We start from the raw sequence: 18122 nt of genomic DNA, 5'->3' as shown, positions 1-18122 counted from the left end.
TGCTGAGTAGAAGCCTTGCCCAGGTCTGTGGGGCTTTCCCTTGGCAGGCTGGCTTGAGAAGAGATAGGCCTGTTCCCAAGAGCCCCCACCCAGCACCTTCCTCTGTCACCCAGACACCCCCACCCCAGCCCCAGAGCAGAGAGAACAAAGCAGTGATGGCTTATTAGATACCAAAGCGAATTAGTGAAGATTCTAAATGGAATTTATTTCCATCCTCAATGAAACACACTCAGGTTCTTTATAGAGCTGCCAACATTCTGAATGGAATTTGCCAGCCTTCAGATGGCATTCTCTGCCTTCTGACGTGGGAGATGAGCCTTTCTGGCAGGGCTGCCGTCCCCCCACCCTCCCTTGTGATGATTAAGGGATTTGGGATAGGGGTTTGGGACAGTGCAGGGCCTCATCTCCACAGATGAGTCATAGTCCCAGCACCTTCCCCCCACCCCACCAGGGCCTTCAGAGTGTCATCAGCCCACAAGCTGCACGACAGACCCTCCCGCAAACTCATGGCTGTGCACCCACGGGCACGGCCAGCAGGAACACCTACATGCACTGTACACAGGATTCACTCCGGGTGTGCGAGGTGTGTGCGTGGGCACCTCTGACACTACATCCGTCTGCATCTGCCATGAACTACTGGCAGCAACACCTCTGTGGGTGGGCACAGGCATCTGCCAAGATGTGTTCAGCATGAGCTCATCCGGGGAACCTCCAGGAATGCAAGTCGGTACGCAGGCGGGCATGTGTTCGCAAAAGCTGCACCCAGTAGCAACAGCGACATCCTGTCTGTGTTTGGGGCTCTGGTCCTCCCTCTGTCACCTCCACCCTTGGCTAGAGCAGCCCCCTTACCTGAAATTAACCAGCTGCCCATTTCCTGGGGCCACCTGACCACAGGGGCTATGGAGGGGCCGTTAGCCTGAAGGCTCCTCTGAGGTGTGAGCTGCCACATCAGAAGCAGCCCCTTGCAAAAAAATTTGCAGTGGGATTTTTGCGAGGGAGCCAAAACCTCCCACAGTAGCCACTAATGGTCTATGGAGAAATGGGGTAGAATTGGGTGCCCAAAGCTTACGCCTCCCAGAGGAATTAAATGTGGTGCTTTCTCATGCCTCGCCCCTCCCTGAGCCTTTGTGACTGGCACTTCCACTCTCCAATGGCCTTCTGGCCCTGCTGTCAGACTGAAGTCACCTGCACCACCCCACAGGATGACCTATAGGGCAAGAAATCCCAACCAACCCCCCTCCACTCCCCCAGGTATCCAGCAGCTGCGACTATGTGTTTGTGAGCGGAAAGGAGTCTCGCGGGTCCATGAACGCCAGGGTCACCTTCCGTTATGACATCCTCAGTGCTCCCCTGGAAATGACAGTCTGGGTCCCCAAGCTGCCCCTGCACATCGAGCTCTCGGACGCCCACCTCAGCCAAGTGAAGGGCTGGAGGGTGCCCATCCTTCCTGACCGGAGGTACAGCCCCTCCACGCACTGTGGGTACCTGGGATATTGTGAGTGGACACAAACCCCGACACACAGTCTGGTCTGCATGTGTGGATAAGGCTCTAGGTATACACAGTCCACAGGTCAGGTATGCAACCAACAAAACTTATTGAGCAGCTACTGTATGCCAGGCATACAGGGTGCTTAAGATGTGGGGTGAGTGTGGCCCGTGCCTGATCCCACCAAGCTCTGGGTCCAGCATGGAGGCTGTCATGTACATACCACAGAGCTTGGGGGACACAGGAAGCTCTGTGTGCAGGGAATCATGCTGCACAAAGGAGACGACCACCTCTTCCTCCTCTTCCTCCAGAAGCCAAGGCAGGCTTCCTGGAAGAGGTGACTCTTGAGTTAAATCTTAGAGGATGACTGGGAAGGAGCTGGCTGGGAAGGCAGGGTGAGAAAGCAGGCAGGCAGCAGACCAAATGGAGCAGACTCACCAGCCACAGGAGCAGGCACACTTGTAAACACATGCCCCAGCCTGTGCATGCCACACATTCATGAGTGCCCCAGCCCAAGCACACAGTGACCCACCACGTGGGCTCCCTCGCTGGGGGGCAGCTCACACACCTGAGTGCCCATCCATGGGGCGTGTACATGCATGCTCAGCACACCCTCCTCACCACTCATTGCTGCTGGAGAGAAAAGCTGGCGGGGAGGACAAGAGAGGAAAGTGGTGGGCAGCTAGAGCTGGAGGGGTTGGGCTAGGGAGAGAAACAAGCCCCCAAGTGAGAGCTGAGCACAGTTCATTTCTGTGCAGATTTGGAAAAGCAAGGCAGTGTGGACCAGAGCCTTTCAAACTTTAATGTACATATGAAGCGCCTGAGGATCCTGTTAGAATGCAGACTCTGGGGTAGGGCCTGTGGTTCTGCGTTTTGGACTGGCTCCCAGGTTTAAGTCCTGACTCTGCTCTTTACTAGCCAGGTAACCTTGGGCTACTTATATAACTTCTGGGGGGCCTCATTTTCCCCATCTGTAAAATGGACACAGTAACACTTCCCACATAGGATTGTGAGGATTAAATTAGTTAACACAGGTAAAAGCCCTCCATGGCAATGAATATTCTGGTGGTTTGATCCGTCTGGAGCACAAGCGAAACACTAGGCATATCCTTAGCCTTCTCTCCAGAGCATGCTTCCCCATCAGTGAATCTCCTGATTTTGGCATCTTTGGTGATCTGGTTAGGCTGAATTTCACAGATCATCAAGTCCTGGTTTCCTTTTGCTTCCTAGTTCTTCCCTCAATGTCTCTCTCATCTCTCATTTTACTAGAAGCAGAAAGAGGAACCCAGACCACACCTTCCACACTTTGCCTGGAAATCTCTGCCACTAAATATCCAAGTTCATCACTTACAAGTTCTGCTTGCCACACAGCCATATGGACACAAGTCAGCCAGGCTTTCTGGCACTCCGGGACAAGGACTGCCTTTGCTTCATTTGGAGCTGAGAACAGTGCCGGGCTCACTCTGAGCACTGGAAAAGAGCAGCTTGTTAGAGTTTGACACCAGCTATGCCAAGCAGAGGCAGAGAGGGATAAGGGAGAGCCAAGAAGGTGCCCTTCTAGGAGAGAGAAGGCTGGGACCCCTGTCCCCGCGCTCGTCAGGGAGAAACGTGAGCCAGGGAGGAGGCTTGCCACGTACACAGCTTCCACCCATGGGAGCTGGGGAGGAGCCAGCGGGGTGACTGCTGCAGGTCAGGGCCCGGGTGAGGTACCCTGACCCCATGCCTCTCCCGCTAGGTCAGTCCGGGAGAGCGAGGGCGAGGAGGAGGAGGAGGAGGCACGGCGGCAGAGCGTGAGCCGCGGCTGCACCCTGCAGTACCAGCATGCCACTCTGCAGGTCTTCACCCAGTTCCACACGACCTCGTCCGAAGGAACCGACCAGGTGGTCACCATGCTGGGTCCGGACTGGCTGGTGGAGGTCACTGACCTGGTCAGCGACTTCATGCGGGTGGGTGACCCCCGTGTGGCACGCATGGTAGACAGCAGCACGCTGGCCGGCCTGGAGCCAGGCACAACCCCCTTCAAGGTAGGCATGAGGGCAGGGGAGGAGCCTTGTTGACCTGTGGGTGGAGAACATAGACATTCCTAAGGCAGGATTTTCAGGACCTCAGCCTCTGGGATCAACCCCAGCTGGTCCCCAGAACACACTTTCTTCCCTACCTGCTCCTCTGCCTGAAATTCTACCATCTGAGGTCAAGGTCCTTTAGCTTCATCTTGATGAAGGATCCCCCTCCAAACCTTATCCACCTTTATCAACCTGGCATAGCTCAGTGTGGTCCCTGGGAGCAGGTATGGATGACAAAGGAAGCAGATGAGAAGGCTCAGCCAGCCTAGAGGCCAGGAAAGGGAGTTCAGGGACCTAGGAATTCAACTCTGACTTTTCTCCTTGATAACTGGGTGCCTGGGTAGAAATCATCTACCTAAGAGATTGTAGTGACCTAAGGGAGAATCTATCTGCAGACATAAAACAATTGATCCAACATTTAAAAATTGGTAGGTTTCTCATTTTTAAAAAATTTAGATTTCTGATTTTACAAAAAATGAATCCGGCATCATTTGGCCTGCATTCCCACCTGGCAATAATCATCTGGAGTCAGTGCTGGTACCTCCTTCACAAGTGTGTGAGTTCTCCCATTTGCCATAGTCCGCACCACTCCCTTTTATTTCCCTGAGGCCAAATATCAATTGCTGTTTATCACTATGCAGAGCTGTTGTTTTCTTAAAAATCTGCCCTCCTGTCTTATCTGTGCTCCTGTCTGGCTCCCGTGAGCCTCTGGCCCTCACTTGGCCTCCGGACCCTGATTCCCAGTGCAGACCTAAGGCAGAGCCCAAGAGCCCTGCCTCCCAGCCTGCCCCCGGCGCCTCTCTTCCAGCAGCTCTGGGATTCCTCTCTGGTTGTGGACCTTGGAGTGCTGCCTTCCTGGCCCTTGCCCACCCCTGCCCTGCTCTTCCTTAGGTGGTGTCCCCGCTGACAGAGTCTGTGCTGGGGGAGACGCTGCTGACAGTGACAGAGGAGAAGGTCAGCATCACACAGCTGCAGGCTCAGGTGGTGGCCAGCCTCGCCCTCTCCCTACGGCCCAGCCCTGGGAGTAGCCATACCATCCTGGCCACCACAGCTGCCCAGCAGACCCTCAGCTTCCTCAAGCAGGTAACTGGATGCCCAGTCTGCCAACCTGGGGGCTCAGGATATGGAAAGCGGCCTTGCCCCTGTACCGTGAGTCCTCCAAATTAGTGCTTTAAGTGATGGAAGATCTATCTGCCCCTCGTGTCCTGCATGCCTGGCCCACCACATGCCCCTGCCTTCCTCAGAGTGTCTGGCCAAGACCTTGCTTCCTGCCCCCACCACCCTGAGATGTTCCTGCTGAGGGTTGCCCTCCTATTTTCTCAGAGGGCCCATTGCTTCTGCCTCCATACCTAGGAATTACCCTCCGCCATCTCTGGAGACCCAACTACAGCCCCCCAGACACACCAGGACACTGGCTACAGGTCAAAGGTGGAAAGGTGACAGGCAGAAGCACAGAGTGAGAAGGTGGGCAATGAGCATGGAGCCAGGCATTAGGATACAGGAGCCATCCGCCCTTAACTTGCTCCATGACCCCTGGCCCATCCCTTCTCTCTGGGCCCTGCTTCCTCATCTGCAGTGAGGGCGATTCTCAGAAGGTTTTAACAAACAGTGGAGAAGGCTGGGGGTCGGGTATGTATTCTCAGAGTCCAAGGGTCCAATGGTACTGACCCCAAGGTCAGACGTGGAGATAAGGGGTTGGTTACTCCTGCAGCAAAAGGGACTTGAGTTACACCCAAGGTAGACCTTACCTTCAGCCCATCAAAGGGAGAAGGGTGAAGTAGGCCTGTTTGGGACAGTAGAAGGCCTAACATGCTCTGCACCCTCCCCATAACCTCCAGAGAAGGACTCCTGTACAGATCATTCCTGACCATGGCCACCTGACAGGCACAGTTCCATCGCTGAAATACAGTGGGGAGCCAGAGTGCTTTGGTCTCACAGAGCTCAGCACCGAGCAGGGAAGCCAGGCAGGACTAGCTCTCTGAGTCCTGTCCCCTTTTCCTCTTCCTCCAGGAAGCCCTCCTGAGTCTCTGGCTCTCCTACAGTGATGGCACCACGGCCCCACTCTCCCTCTACAGCCCCCGGGACTACGGGCTGCTGGTGAGCAGCCTGGATGATCGGGTTGCCACAGTGACCCAGGACCGCGCTTTCCCACTGGTGGTCGCTGAGGCTGAGGGTGCAGGGGACCTGCTCCGTGCAGAGCTCAGCATCGCTGAAAGCTGCCAGAAAACCAAGCGCAAGAGTGTGTTGGCTACAACCCCCGTGAGCCTGCGGGTGCACTTTGGGCGGGATGAGGAGGACCCCACTTACGACTATCCGGGCCCCAGCCAGCCAGGTCCCGGCGGGGGCGAGGATGAGGCCCGCGGAGCTGGCCCACCAGGCACTGAGGGGTCCCCGCCAGGAGCCCCGCACCCGGGCACCGCCAGCCCCGCCGCACCACCCACAGAAGATTTCCTGCCGCTGCCCACCGGCTTCCTGCAGATGCCGCGGGGGCTGACCGACCTGGAGATCGGCATGTACGCACTGCTGGGCGTCTTCTGCCTCGCCATCCTCGTCTTCCTCATCAACTGCGTTGTCTTCGTGCTGCGCTACCGGCACAAGCGCATCCCGCCCGAGGGCCAGACCAGCATGGACCACTCTCACCACTGGGTGTTCCTGGGCAACGGGCAGCCGCTGCGCGTCCAGGGGGAGCTGTCGCCGCCCGCTGGCAACCCGCTGGAGACCGTGCCCGCCTGCTGCCACGGTGATCACCACAGCAGCGGCAGCTCGCAGACCAGTGTCCAGAGCCAGGTGCACGGGCGGGGGGACGGCTCCTCTGGCGGCTCAGCCCGGGACCAGGCTGAGGACCCCGCCAGCTCGCCCACTTCCAAGCGCAAGCGGGTCAAATTTACCACCTTCACCACGCTGCCCACAGAGGATCTGGCCTATGACTCTGTGCCCGCTGGGGAAGAGGATGAGGAGGACGAAGAGGACCTGGGTTGGCCCTGCCCCGATGTGGCCAGCACCACGCGGCCCAGTGCACCCCCAGACCTGCACAATTACATGCACAGAATCAAAGAGATTGCATAGAGGCGCCATCCCCCTCTATGCAGAGGGGACGCAGATGGGACCCCTGCTCACACTGATGCAGGCAGGCCAAAGCGGATTTTATACTCCCTGCCCCTGCAGCTTTGCTCTGTTCCGGGCAGTCGCCTCCCCTGGCCGGTCTTTCCCTGCTAGGCAGCACTCACTTTACCCTCCTCTGCTCCTGCAGGTGGGGTGCTCCTTCTGCCTTGCTAGGGAGAAAGCAGTTCTTCCCTTCCAAACCTCCTCCCATCTTAGACAAACCCCCTGCCCCAAGAGTGAGGCACAGAGGCCAAGCTTGGGGTGAGGTGGGCCCACACTGTGCCCCACCCCTGCCCCCCATGCCCCCTGTCTTCCCCTTGTGCAGGGGCTGGGGGATCCTGGGGGGTCTTGTGTCACAGATGCACAAAGACTTCTCTCAAACCACTATTCAGGGATTTCTGTCCTGCAGGGTGGTGGGGGCAGCGGCTGCCTGCCCTGCCAAGGAGCTTGCTATGGACAAAACATTTGGGGAGTAGGGGACACTTGTAGTGCCTGCTGGCTTGCAGGTGCTCTACCAGTCCCTTCCCAGGACCTGGAAGCTGACTCTATAGAGGGGCCTGGGACCAAGCTGGGCACCTGACTGAGATCTCAGGACTCCCTCCTCCGCCCCCTCAGGCTGTGGGCAGGGACCTAAAGTGGCAGGAGTCCCAGGTCCACCCCTAGCCAAGCCACACCCCAGAGCACTGTGGTCTGGGTGGGCCCAGGGAGTCCTGGCTGCATCCTGCCCAGCCCACTGCAAGGTCAACACCAAGCCTTAGTCCCCCTCCCACGCTGCTGACCCCTCCTTCCCCTCTGCAGGGGCAGCCACCCATCTGCCCCAGAACAGAATCTGGTGGGAGGGGGAGAGGGCACGGGGATGCTGTGAAGGACCTTGGGACAGGCAAAGGCAGAAGGGAGCCAGGAATCTCCCTCCCCCACCCCATAGCCACTTCTCTCTTGGGTTCTGCCCACCACTGTGTTGGATTTTTCTTAAATAAATGGGGACAACCAGACTGGGGGCGGGGGTAGCAGCTCCCCAGAGAGCAGACAGTACATGGTGGCTGGCTTTGTGTCTCATACTTGCGCACGTGCACACATGCACACTGTGGACACACTAAATCACTAAGATCAAAATGTGGCTGAACCAGGCTGCCATCCTGCTCTTCCTCCTCCTGCATTCAATTGCCTCAGTCCCTCTGGTGCTGGGAGCATGCCTCCATCAGGGATGAAGGATCCACTGGCCCAGAAATGCAGCCTTACAAAGAGTGCCTCCTCCTAGGAGTCTGCCATGATTGGCTCAGAGGAGGATGAGGCAAGCCTCAGGGCCTCCAGAGAAATGCCTTAGGTGGTTGAGAGGGCACAGAAAATATGAAGAGAGCTGAGAGAGGCTTGGAGTGCACATCTGAGTTCACTCTAATTTCCTTCTCTGCATTCAGTCCACCTCTCAGCACCCCCACCCCACCACTATCATCACTACCTCTCAGGGAGGCCTACCTTCTCCATGGATGGATAGGGGAAGTCAGGGGGTCTCCACGTCAGAGAGCTAGGTGAAAGAGAGCAAAGGTTATTAGGTGTGCTCCTCCCCCTTGTGTGCTGTGGGCTGGCCCATAGCTGCCCAGGCAGCAGCCCTGGGGGACACAGGAGAGCCTGGCCCAAGGGGAAGCAGGAGATTGGCCAAGCCTGCCTGGCCAGCCTCCTATACCCCGATGATCGCTAGAGCAACAAGCATCTGTCCTGGAAGGGACCAGGGGCAGGACTGGAGCTGCACTGGCACCCACCACAACATGCCATTGCCCACCTCAGGAGGAAGCCTGCCTTCTGTGATCCCTTGCTTGAGAGGTGGCAGCCCTGGGGTTGTTTTGAGGATTTAATGAGATCGTGTACGTGGAGCGCTGCGCACAGTGCCCGGCAGCAGACGGCGCTCCTAGCATGGACCCTGGTGCTTTGAGGTCTCAGCGAGTGCAGTTTGTTGCACTTAGGTCTGAATTTTCAGGTAAGGTGTGGGCCTAAAAGGAAGACTAGAGATGGACCAACCCCACCCAGGGTGTGCTCTGCAGCAAAGAACAGGTGTCGCTCAGCGGCAAGTGGGGAGTTGCCAGAAGCCGTGCCCAAGGCAGAACCACAGGCAGGCTTATGTGAGGGCTTCTCCTGAAGCCCCAGAACACCAGCTACCTGCTGTTCCATGTGCCCTGACAGTGACCTCCTTCAGGGCTGGGGAGGATGGGGTGGGAGCTCCATTTTCCTTAACCCGTGGTGCCTGGAGCTGGCAAGGGCTCAACACATGTTTGCTGACTAAAGTCCCCAGGCCGACTATAAAGGGCTTTCACATTATCCCTTGTTTGGGGATTGTATATACTCTGCCTCCTTACCACCTTGTCAGTGCAGAAAATTACAAGTTTTGAGGACATAGGTGTGAGTCAGGGAAGATATCCCAGCTTGGGTGTGAGGGTGGGAAGGGGGTGCTAAAGTTGGAACATGGATCTATTTGTTCATTCAACACATTAAGCTCCTACTTTGCACTGGGCCCTCCCAGGGTGTGTGGAGGCACAACCATGAGCCTGCCCCGAGGAGCCCCAGCCCCGCAGGAAAAATGGACAAGCCAGCTGGCCAAGGTCATCTGGGATGATTGATGCTCTCTGTGATAGTTTTACCCTGGGCTGGTGGGGCACAGAAGAGGAGGGGAGACATACTTGAACTGAGTCAGCTGAGGACAGGGCCAGGGGCATTCCAGGAAGGGAGGCTAGTGAGCAGAAAGGCCCTGAGGCTGCATACCCAATGCCTCATGCTTTCTTTTGCTACTATGTCTCTGCACATGCTTTCTCTACACCCAGAATATGAGTCCCTGGTAATAAGGGAAACACAAAAAATATATATGCAAAGGTGTGCAGGCCAGGGGGAGGGTGGTGGGGTCAGCATGGATTTGGGAGTCAGGCTCAAACTTGAGGTTCAGATCATTTCCTCTCACTGGGTAAAGAAAGGAAGGATCAGAGGGACAAGAGGAGCAGTTAGAAGGACGCTGGAGCAGAAAGCATGAGGGCCAGGCCAGAGGGAACAGGGAGCTGGGTGGATACGCCGGCAGTCACCTGCAGAATCTACCAGCTGCATTATCCCACATGGGATGAGGGGCAGGAGACATGAGCCACTGCTTGACCCTGAGACCAACCTCCTTCCCAAGAAGACCTCAGAGACCAGGCCCCTCCAGGAAAGGAGGGGGAAGCTATCGGTAATGGTGCTTGTCAGCCGCCGTGCCATCACAAGCAGGGAAACTAGGACCCAGAGAAGGGGAGCCATTGGCCAAAACACACAGCAAACCTAGTAACAGAGCCAGAGCCCTGCCCTGTAATTTGTGTCCCTTTCTCTTCATTCTTCATCCCCAGTCCAAATGGGAGAACTCAGAGGCAATTGCTAGAACTGCAAGCCTGACCCCCATGCGTTCAAGAGGGAGCAGGTACAGAGGGAACGAGGCGGGACATTAAGTTAACAGCCCTTCTGGAATGGCCCTGGCACTGAACTCCTCTTTAAAAATTTGTCTTCAACCCTGGAAATGGATCGAGGGACCTTGTAAAGAATAGTTATTGACAGAGAGCTGCTCAGGGAACTCCATGGAACCAGGCCCATGAATCAGCTTGCTAGCAAAATGAGATTTCTCAGCCAGAGCCAGTGACAGCAGAGCCAGAGAGGCAGAGACACCACCTGGAATCTGTCCCCACCCCAGCGCTCAGCTCCCTGCCCCTCCCCCACACCACCAGCTCCCCTCTCCACACCAGCCCTGGATGCACCTCCATGCCTGTCTTCAACTAATATTGACAATGTGCTATGTACTATGTGCCAGGCACTGTGCTTCCCTTAAAGGAAGTCTTCAGAATGAGAGGGAGAGGTCTCGGAGTAAAATAGAGAAAGTGGAAAATAAAACAAATAGCCCAGAGAAAGGAAAATCCTTGGATGGATGAACCTTCCTCAGAAGTTGGCAGAGACTTCTGGGGTCTGACAATGCATTTGCTGTGTGATCTTCAGCCAGTACATCACCAGCTCTGGGCCCTTGCTTCCCCATTTGTACAAGCATGGAAACACCACTAGTAGGTGGTGTCCACTGACTTCCCTGAAGAGGCCCCACTGTTTTAAACACCTTTATTGATAACAAGAATCTAGACAGATAAGAAATATTACTCCCATTCTATAGATGAAGAGACAGGAACACTGAGAAGGCAAGTAACTTGCCCTTGGTCTCTGGCTTAGAAGTGACCTGGGGGGCAGCTACAAATCTACCCTCTTTTTGCTGCATCCTGAAGCAACATTGGACATCAAAGGGGATGAGGTTGGAGAGATTTGGAGGTGAGAGGGATGGAGAATGGTCTCTAAAGGTTTGATGTGCTCAGTGATGGGGACAGGCTGTGAGACCCCTGTTGAAGGCATAGATCATGGACGGTGTGCAGGGGCAGATGGAATATCATGAACACTATGGCCTCTCTGCCATTGCTAGAGGGACCAGCCCCTCCTCTACTGGGAACTCCACCCCCAGCTGACTGTCACAACCACCACCCGGCCCTCTGCAAGCAGAGAGGCAGCAGGGCTCTGCTGAGCAAGGTGCTGAGCTGGGCTTGTAAGGACAACTCGCTGCGCATGCACAGATGCCCAGCAGAGGAAGATGGGGGTGAGCGTGCACCTACCCTCTCCCTTCAGCCTCTGGGGCCTAAGCAAGAGAAACTGGAAAGCTGAGGCCATCCACTACATGCCCACCCCTACCACAGTAGCTTGGTGAATGTCAGTTGCATCCTTGCCAAAAATGTGACAGAGTGCCAAGCACAGGGGAAGTAAGAGTATTAAGTAACAATTGCTAATATTAAGAGCTCACTATGTGCTAACTACTTTATAGCCATCATTCATGGACTCTTCACAATAACCACATAAGGTAGGTGCTACTATTGTATCTATTCTACAGATAACAAAGTTGGGGCTCAGACAAGTTATATAATTTGTCTCATGCCCCACAGCAACTCAACAGCAGAGGCAGGATTCAAACTCAAGTTGCAGTGGCTCCTGGTTCCATGTCCTCTCACTGCCCATACTACACTCCTCAGGGGGACCTGGAGGAGTGGCACGAGCAGCCAGCTGGGAGTCCAGGGGCTTGGTGGGTGTCCTCTGCCGCGTGGCCGTGAGCCTGGCACTGCCTGTACCTAGAACAAGCCAGGACCCTCCGTTGGAATCCAGGGCCAGACTGTCCCTCTAGTGCCTTCAGTCTTGATGGTTCTCGAGACTTAAAGTGTGAAGCCCTGGGCACCACCCAGCCCTGCCAGTTCACACCCCCCACCCTCCACCCTGTTAGAGCTGCTGGGGGGGGTGGTACCAGGCTTCAGGAGCCCGCTGCTGTCTGCAAAGCTTTGCCAGCTCTGCCACCTGTACATGCTGCCGCCACAGGCAGGTGCCCTGGGCTCGGGACTTGCCACTCCGTGTGCGGGGAGGAGCACAGTGAGGGGGCAGGAGTGGTATGTCAGTGGGAGCTCTCCCTGGGCGGCCAGAGAGACAGCAAGTCCGGGGCGAAGGACTTGGAAGTTCAAGCTGCCGATCCCCTGCCCACAGGGAGCTCCTAGTCTGATGGAAGAGACCCAGATTCTATTCCACGGGCACCCCTAGCCTTACAGCAGAGGCGCAGACCTGTCCTCCAGCAGCTCCCTGGCTGAGGGGAGCAAGCTACCTGCCCCTAACAAACCCTAGTCTGCTGAGGGGGCCTCGGCACACCCTGGAGAAACATCGTGCACACAAACAGGTCCAAATAAGTGCAAAGTAATCTACGCATGCACTTGGCCCACAGAGCAGGTAGAATAAAGTAAATGGAGGAGCAAGCCAGTTGATCCGGAAACCCAGCACGGACAGGGTGGCAGGTGGGGTTGAGGAGAACCATTAGGAAGGGTCTAGAGCATGGCTGGGAAGTCAAAAACAAACCCTTGAGGGTTAGGAGATAGGATGGATTTGTCCCTGTGAGGGATGGAGCCCTGCAGAGGCCTGGCCAAACCCAGCGGGTGTGGGCAGGGGAGGAAGTGACCCTCCTCAGGGGACCATGGAGAAGCCCTGGGCTGTGGGGGAGGCACTGCTATGGAGCAGGTGGGAGAGACGGGAGAGGGACTCAACCCTTCTAACCTCTCAGGGAGGAAGAGGGGCCTGCAGCACGGCAAGGGGGCCTGGATTGGGGCTGAGGGGCTTGGCTTCCAGTCCCAGGGGCACCCCCACTTGCAGTGTGGCCTGGCATGAGTCTCTGGCCTTCCTCTGTGTGACAAGGATCTGGCCTAGATGTTGTCTGAGGGTCCCCCCAGACGGACCCTCTGTGCCCCCATGCGTGCAGTGTGAATTCAAGCACAGGGATTCTGACAACCCCCTTCTGATAGCTTGGTCCGCTGGAGGGCAGAATGGGCCCCATGAAGAGTGAGGCCAGCAGGGCCTGAGCCCCGGCTCCGCTGCAGCCTTCCTGTGTGACCTTAGGCTGCCCACTGAGCCCCACTGTGGAGCTGGAAGTGCCCTTTCTTTCTGACGCCCTGAAATTCTAGAATGACTTTCTTCTCTGCTGAAAATAACACCAGGCCCCCTGACACTCACAGTCAGGGTCACTGGGCTGCTCCCTGCAGCTTCCCACCAGGTGGCCCTGCCTGAGAGGAGAGTTGACAGGGAGCAAAGGGAAAGCGAGCAGCTCCCTGCCCAGGACCTCTGGGCCCAGCGCCTGCCCTGAGAGTGGACTCCACCTGCAGACTACACCCCAGGCCTGCAGGGAGCAGAGAGGGTGGAGAGCTGCTGGCGGAGAGAGATGGCGAGTGAAGCGTCCTTCTTGCTTAACAGCCCCCTCTTCCCCTTCTTATCATTTACTCCTCACCTCTACCTCCACATACACTCCACCCCTCCAAGACGCAGCCACTGGAGCCCACCCCTGCAGCCACTGGAGCCCACCCCTCCCCTGGTGGGATCCAGTTCATCAAGGCTTAGGGGAGCCAGGTCACTGTTCCAGCCTCCTCCTTTACACACACTTGCCTGTGGGTCCTCCGTCTGCAGTCTGTTCCCCTCCCACTCCAGGCACAGTTCCAGATTCCAGACCTGCTGTGGGATGGCTGTCTATCAAGGGAAGGGGCAGGCCCTGGGGAGAGGAGCTGGCCTGTGGTTAGCCCTCTGGCAGGGACCACATGCCCCAGGAAGGGGAGCCAGGGGAGAAGGGGAGCAAAGCGCATTCCAGCAGCTGCAGCTTTTTGAGGAAATCTCCAGAGATGCCAGAGCCACGAGATGACCCTCCACCCCAGGAAATGCCACTCCAGGAACAGACACAACAAAACAAATCACCAAATGTACCCAGTGGTTAAAGTACTGCCTTTGTCAAAAGAAGTCGCTCTGGTGGGTGCCCAACCTCACAGGCATGCATGAATGGAGGCGCCTCCTGCACACACACATGCACACTCACAAAAACTCTCAAGTGCACACATGTATGCATGCGCACACTCTAGCCTACCCACTGGGGTCTCTACAGAGGGGGCTGCTGCCCGACTGCATAAATAACCTTCAGGGGTGGTTGATTGGATAGGAGCCTGCTGGAGGGAGGAATGGTCAGGAGCATATTTACCCCACACCTAAAACAATAAACAGTCTCACAGCACTCAGAATACCCATTTACATGCAAGCCATCACTGAGTTAATTACAAAGATTCTTATCTGTTCATTAAAGCAGACTGGAGGGCCCTCTATTTGGAAACACTTTGCTGTTAAAGGGACTATGTTATTAACTTTAATGAAATGATTTATTTTGGACTGGTGCCGAGTGAGACAGAACCTGGGGCCAGGCCTCATCCAGGGGATGTGACCTGGTTCTCTGGGCTGCCATTCTTTGCTTGGAAGCCAAGAAGACTTCTGGGAGGAAAGGGACAGAGATCCTGGAGAGGTTATTAAAACCTCTCCTACGGATGGATCTGAGAGCCCCAGCTGAGTATGGCTGGAAGGAAAGGACACCCCAGGGGACTTGGGGGATCACTCTAGCTAATTTGGCCTCACTGTGGAAGGCAGTGGAATTGATTTCTCCCTGAGCTCAGTTCCCTATGAAATGGGAATAAAATAGCACCCACTTCGTCAGGTTCTTGGGAGGGCAAAATGAGTTATTGCATGTGAATAACAGAAAATGTCCAGGGCATAGCTCACCTTAGCAAATGCTAGCTATTATTTTGTCATTTTCCAAGGAAAGATGAATTTTCTTAAGTGATAGGACGTGGAGAGCTGGGCTGATTCTCCATCTGATACTCCAGGTTCTCCTTTTTGGCCTGGTGTTCAGCTATGGGACTTCCCTCTATTCTGAGTCAGCCTTCTGGGATACTACAACAATTCTGAGGCAAGGCTAGTAGTCTCTAAAAGAAATATATTGGTGTTTTGCTAATTTGGGGCAAGAGGGGTTCAAGCAAGTAGTTGGACAACCAAAAAGAGATCTGAATCCAAGCTGGTGTCATGATATCTATGTTTAAAACATTTTCCAAGACAGACCCTCTACTGATGTTCCTTGGAGCCATTCTAAAATTAGGAGGCCTGAGCTGAATTATTTTTTTGTGTGCTGGGAGGGGAGGTGTGCAGGAAACTGGTCTTTGTCTAGGTGACATCATAGGGGACAGGAATGCTGCAAGAGGACAGGGCCCTGGTGCTGAGGCCAGGGCCACTCAGCTCCCAGGAGCAGGCCCTCAGCTAAGGCAGACCAAGAAGGGGGCTGCCAGGCCATTCAGAGCCCTGCCCCCACTCCTCCACCTGGTCCAGGGCTCACAGGCCCGCTGTGGGCCACCAGCATCCAGCCAGGTATAGATGTCTACCTGCAGGGTGGAGATCAGGCCCAGCCCAACAGCAGGGGGCTTCTCTCATGCCAGCCTTGCTCTGGGTTACGTTCACGGGCCGGTGAGGACAGAGCTGGCTGGCCAGCTGCCACCACTCCCCGCTCCTTCCTCCCATTCCCGTCCCCTTCCAAGGCCTGACCATCAGTCCCGCTGATGAGACTGTGCCCTAGGAGAGGAGTGGTTTGGGCACATCGGCCTGGGCCTTCTTGGGCAATGAGTTTTTGCAGCTGGGGCAGTCAGGGCGAGAGTCGGGGGAGGAAGGAGAAGCTGCCCAGCGAACACTGGGACACTCCAGGTCCTCCAGCGTCTCCCTTGCCTAGCCTCATCCACAGATGCTCTCTTGGCATGAGCCTCCTGGCTGGGCTGAGGCCTCCGGGCTTGGAGGTAACCACCCGTATGTCCAACGAGATGTACAGACTTGGGCCCAGGTCCCCAGATCCCAAGGCAGATCCAGCAAGCTGTGTTCTGCTTGCCCCCCTCAGACCCAGACAACCCTGGCATTGGTTCTGTGAAAACTCACCTAGAGTTGCTGTTCCAGCACCTCAGGCCCAGTGGGAAGTCAGTGGCTTCTGCTTAGCTGTCACCTCCTCAGAGGGGCCTTCCTTGACTCCTCTACCCAAAATAGCAACTGTGGCCACCCTGTCTCCCTTTAGATGGCTTCAGTATTCTTCACAGCACCACCACCACCAGACCCTGTATTCTGCCAGTGTCCTGTCTGTCACCACACCAGAGGGAGGGCTCCATGAGGGCAGGGACAGTGTTGTATTCACACCAGATCCCCCCAACTAGAGCAGGGCCAGACCCACAGGAGGGGTTACATGAGGACGTTAGACGAATGAGGCCCACCCTGGGTTGGCTGTGGCATGAGCAGGTGCAGGGCCCCTGCTTCCTCCCACTGAGACAGAGGGAGGCAGAAGGTCCCATGAGCTTTCCTGTGCCTGGTGTGCACCATCAGGGTCCACCTCACAGGGCAGAAAGGGAACCCAAAACAGCAGGTTTTGGGGCCTCACAGCCTCCAGTCCAGCCTCCCGGCTTCATACAGAGGCAGCTTCACCCTGGGGTGGCCTGTACAGGGGAGGCAGGTGAGGACACTCCCAAGTGAGCAGGGCCCAACACCAGAAGGGCCGAGGATCTTAATGGGGTCAGCCAGGGCAGGGGTGGGGCATGCAGGGTGGGGGACTCATAGTGGAGAACGGCAGGAAGGGAGGGCACGGCTCAGGGGAGGCAGGCCAGGTGTGCAGTCTGAATTGGAGACTGAGAGTAGGGCTTCTTAGCTGGAGGTTTGAGGGAGGGCTTCAGGGAGCCCACAGCCTTCTGAAATGGCAGGTAAGAACTTGAGGAAGGGTGTGGGAAAGAGTTTAAATCATCCCTCCAGGCCCTGCTCATCCCTCCTTCTTCCCTCCTCAGGGTCCCAGCAGAGACCCCTCCCCAGTTCACGCCAGAAGGGGGCTCATTCCAACAGTCAGTGAGTGGAAGTCACAACCAAAATAAAAGAAACAAAATTTCCAGCCCCAACTTGCCCACAACTAGCCGGCAATGCATTCCCAGACTAAAGGGGTGTGAACTGCGGCAGGATTCCATCTGGGCTCCTCTGTGCTCGGGGTCCCTGTGCTGGAAGGGGATGAAATGTGCAGCGACAGAGGCCACAGAGCTGGGAGGCAGCCCCAGCTGGTCCCCAGCTGACGCGGGAGATGACTCCTGTATTTCCTGACCCTCTCCCACAACTCACAACCACCAGGCAGGCATGGTGGGAGCTGCACTCAGAGACCAGATTAGAAGCACCCCTACCCTCCATTGCTCAGTCTCCTGTAAAAAGAGGCTCTTACCTTCTCACACAGATGGCTTCCCCATGGCCGGGGGTGCGAGAAAGAATGAAGTCCAATGCCCAAACAGAAAAGGCATTAGGAAGGTCAAAATTTTCTCCTGGAAATAGATAAGGAGAATTCACCTCGGCAAGGGAGGGAACCCGGCCTCCAGCAAAGGCGCAGGAGCAAGAGAAGGCCTGGGGATTCTGGAGACTCAAAGGGCTCCCCCCAACCCCACCGGAGCTCACTGAGCAAACAGGGAGGGCAGGCGAGGCGGAGCAGGTGTCTGGCCTAGATCCTGAGGCCGGTGTGCCTCAGCGGAAGCTGACGCGGGGTGACCTGAGAGGGTTAGGTTTTAGAAAGACGGCTGTGATGCAGGGGGACCAGGGAGGATGGGGCTCTGAAGAGACCCAGAGCTACGCTAGGCATTACCTGAGTCTAGGAATGGAAGAGCTTCCCTAAGGTCCAGGCCCCCAAGAGACTCTGTGCCCTAGGACAGTCACATCATCTAGTAAGGAAAAAGGACTTGGAGTCAGCGGGGCTGGATTTGAATTCTGGTTCTGCCATTTACTTCTTATAAGTCCCTTCAAATCTGTATCTCAGTTACCCAATCTGTAAAATGGAGCTGATGCTGGCCTCTTCCCAAGGTTCTTGTGAAGGTCAATGATCTTTTCCATACAGCCTAAGGCACTTGGTTAAGTGCTCAGTAAATGGAGGACCATTAGTACCATATCTTTAAATTCCCAGCATGTCACCCATCACCAGCACTAGAAGGAATCCATTCCAATTTGGGAAGAAAACAAGACCCAGAGTCACGGAATGATTTGCCCCAAGTTCTAGAGTTTCACTG

At 55.9% G+C, this 18122-nt stretch overlaps 1 protein-coding gene and 1 long non-coding RNA gene across 2 annotated transcripts in view; one reads left to right on the top strand and one right to left on the bottom strand.

Moving 5' to 3' along the window:
• TMEM132E (transmembrane protein 132E) overlaps positions 1-9188 on the top strand; it is a 54623-nt gene extending 45435 nt beyond the window's left edge. The window contains exons 6-9 of the mRNA XM_036889814.2: positions 1252-1457; positions 3222-3510; positions 4441-4632; positions 5560-9188. Of these exons, the coding sequence (XP_036745709.2) occupies positions 1252-1457; positions 3222-3510; positions 4441-4632; positions 5560-6615 (1743 nt within the window). The 3' untranslated portion in view covers positions 6616-9188. The remainder of the gene's footprint in view (positions 1-1251; positions 1458-3221; positions 3511-4440; positions 4633-5559) is intronic.
• Positions 9189-16676: 7488 nt separating this feature from the next.
• On the bottom strand, positions 16677-17782 carry LOC118914676 (uncharacterized). The gene is made up of 3 exons (XR_005025715.2): positions 17705-17782; positions 17294-17390; positions 16677-16781 (listed from the first exon to the last, which is right to left on the bottom strand). It is a non-coding gene; the product is annotated as an uncharacterized LOC118914676 (long non-coding RNA).
• Between the last annotated feature and the right edge of the window lie 340 nt (positions 17783-18122).

Source organism: Manis pentadactyla, chromosome 4 (genome assembly GCF_030020395.1).
Source record: "Manis pentadactyla isolate mManPen7 chromosome 4, mManPen7.hap1, whole genome shotgun sequence".
In the NCBI taxonomy this organism is placed as follows: Eukaryota; Metazoa; Chordata; class Mammalia; order Pholidota; family Manidae; genus Manis; species Manis pentadactyla.
The sequence above is the reverse complement of the archived record's forward strand: the minus strand, read 5'-3'. Positions and strand labels throughout refer to the sequence as shown.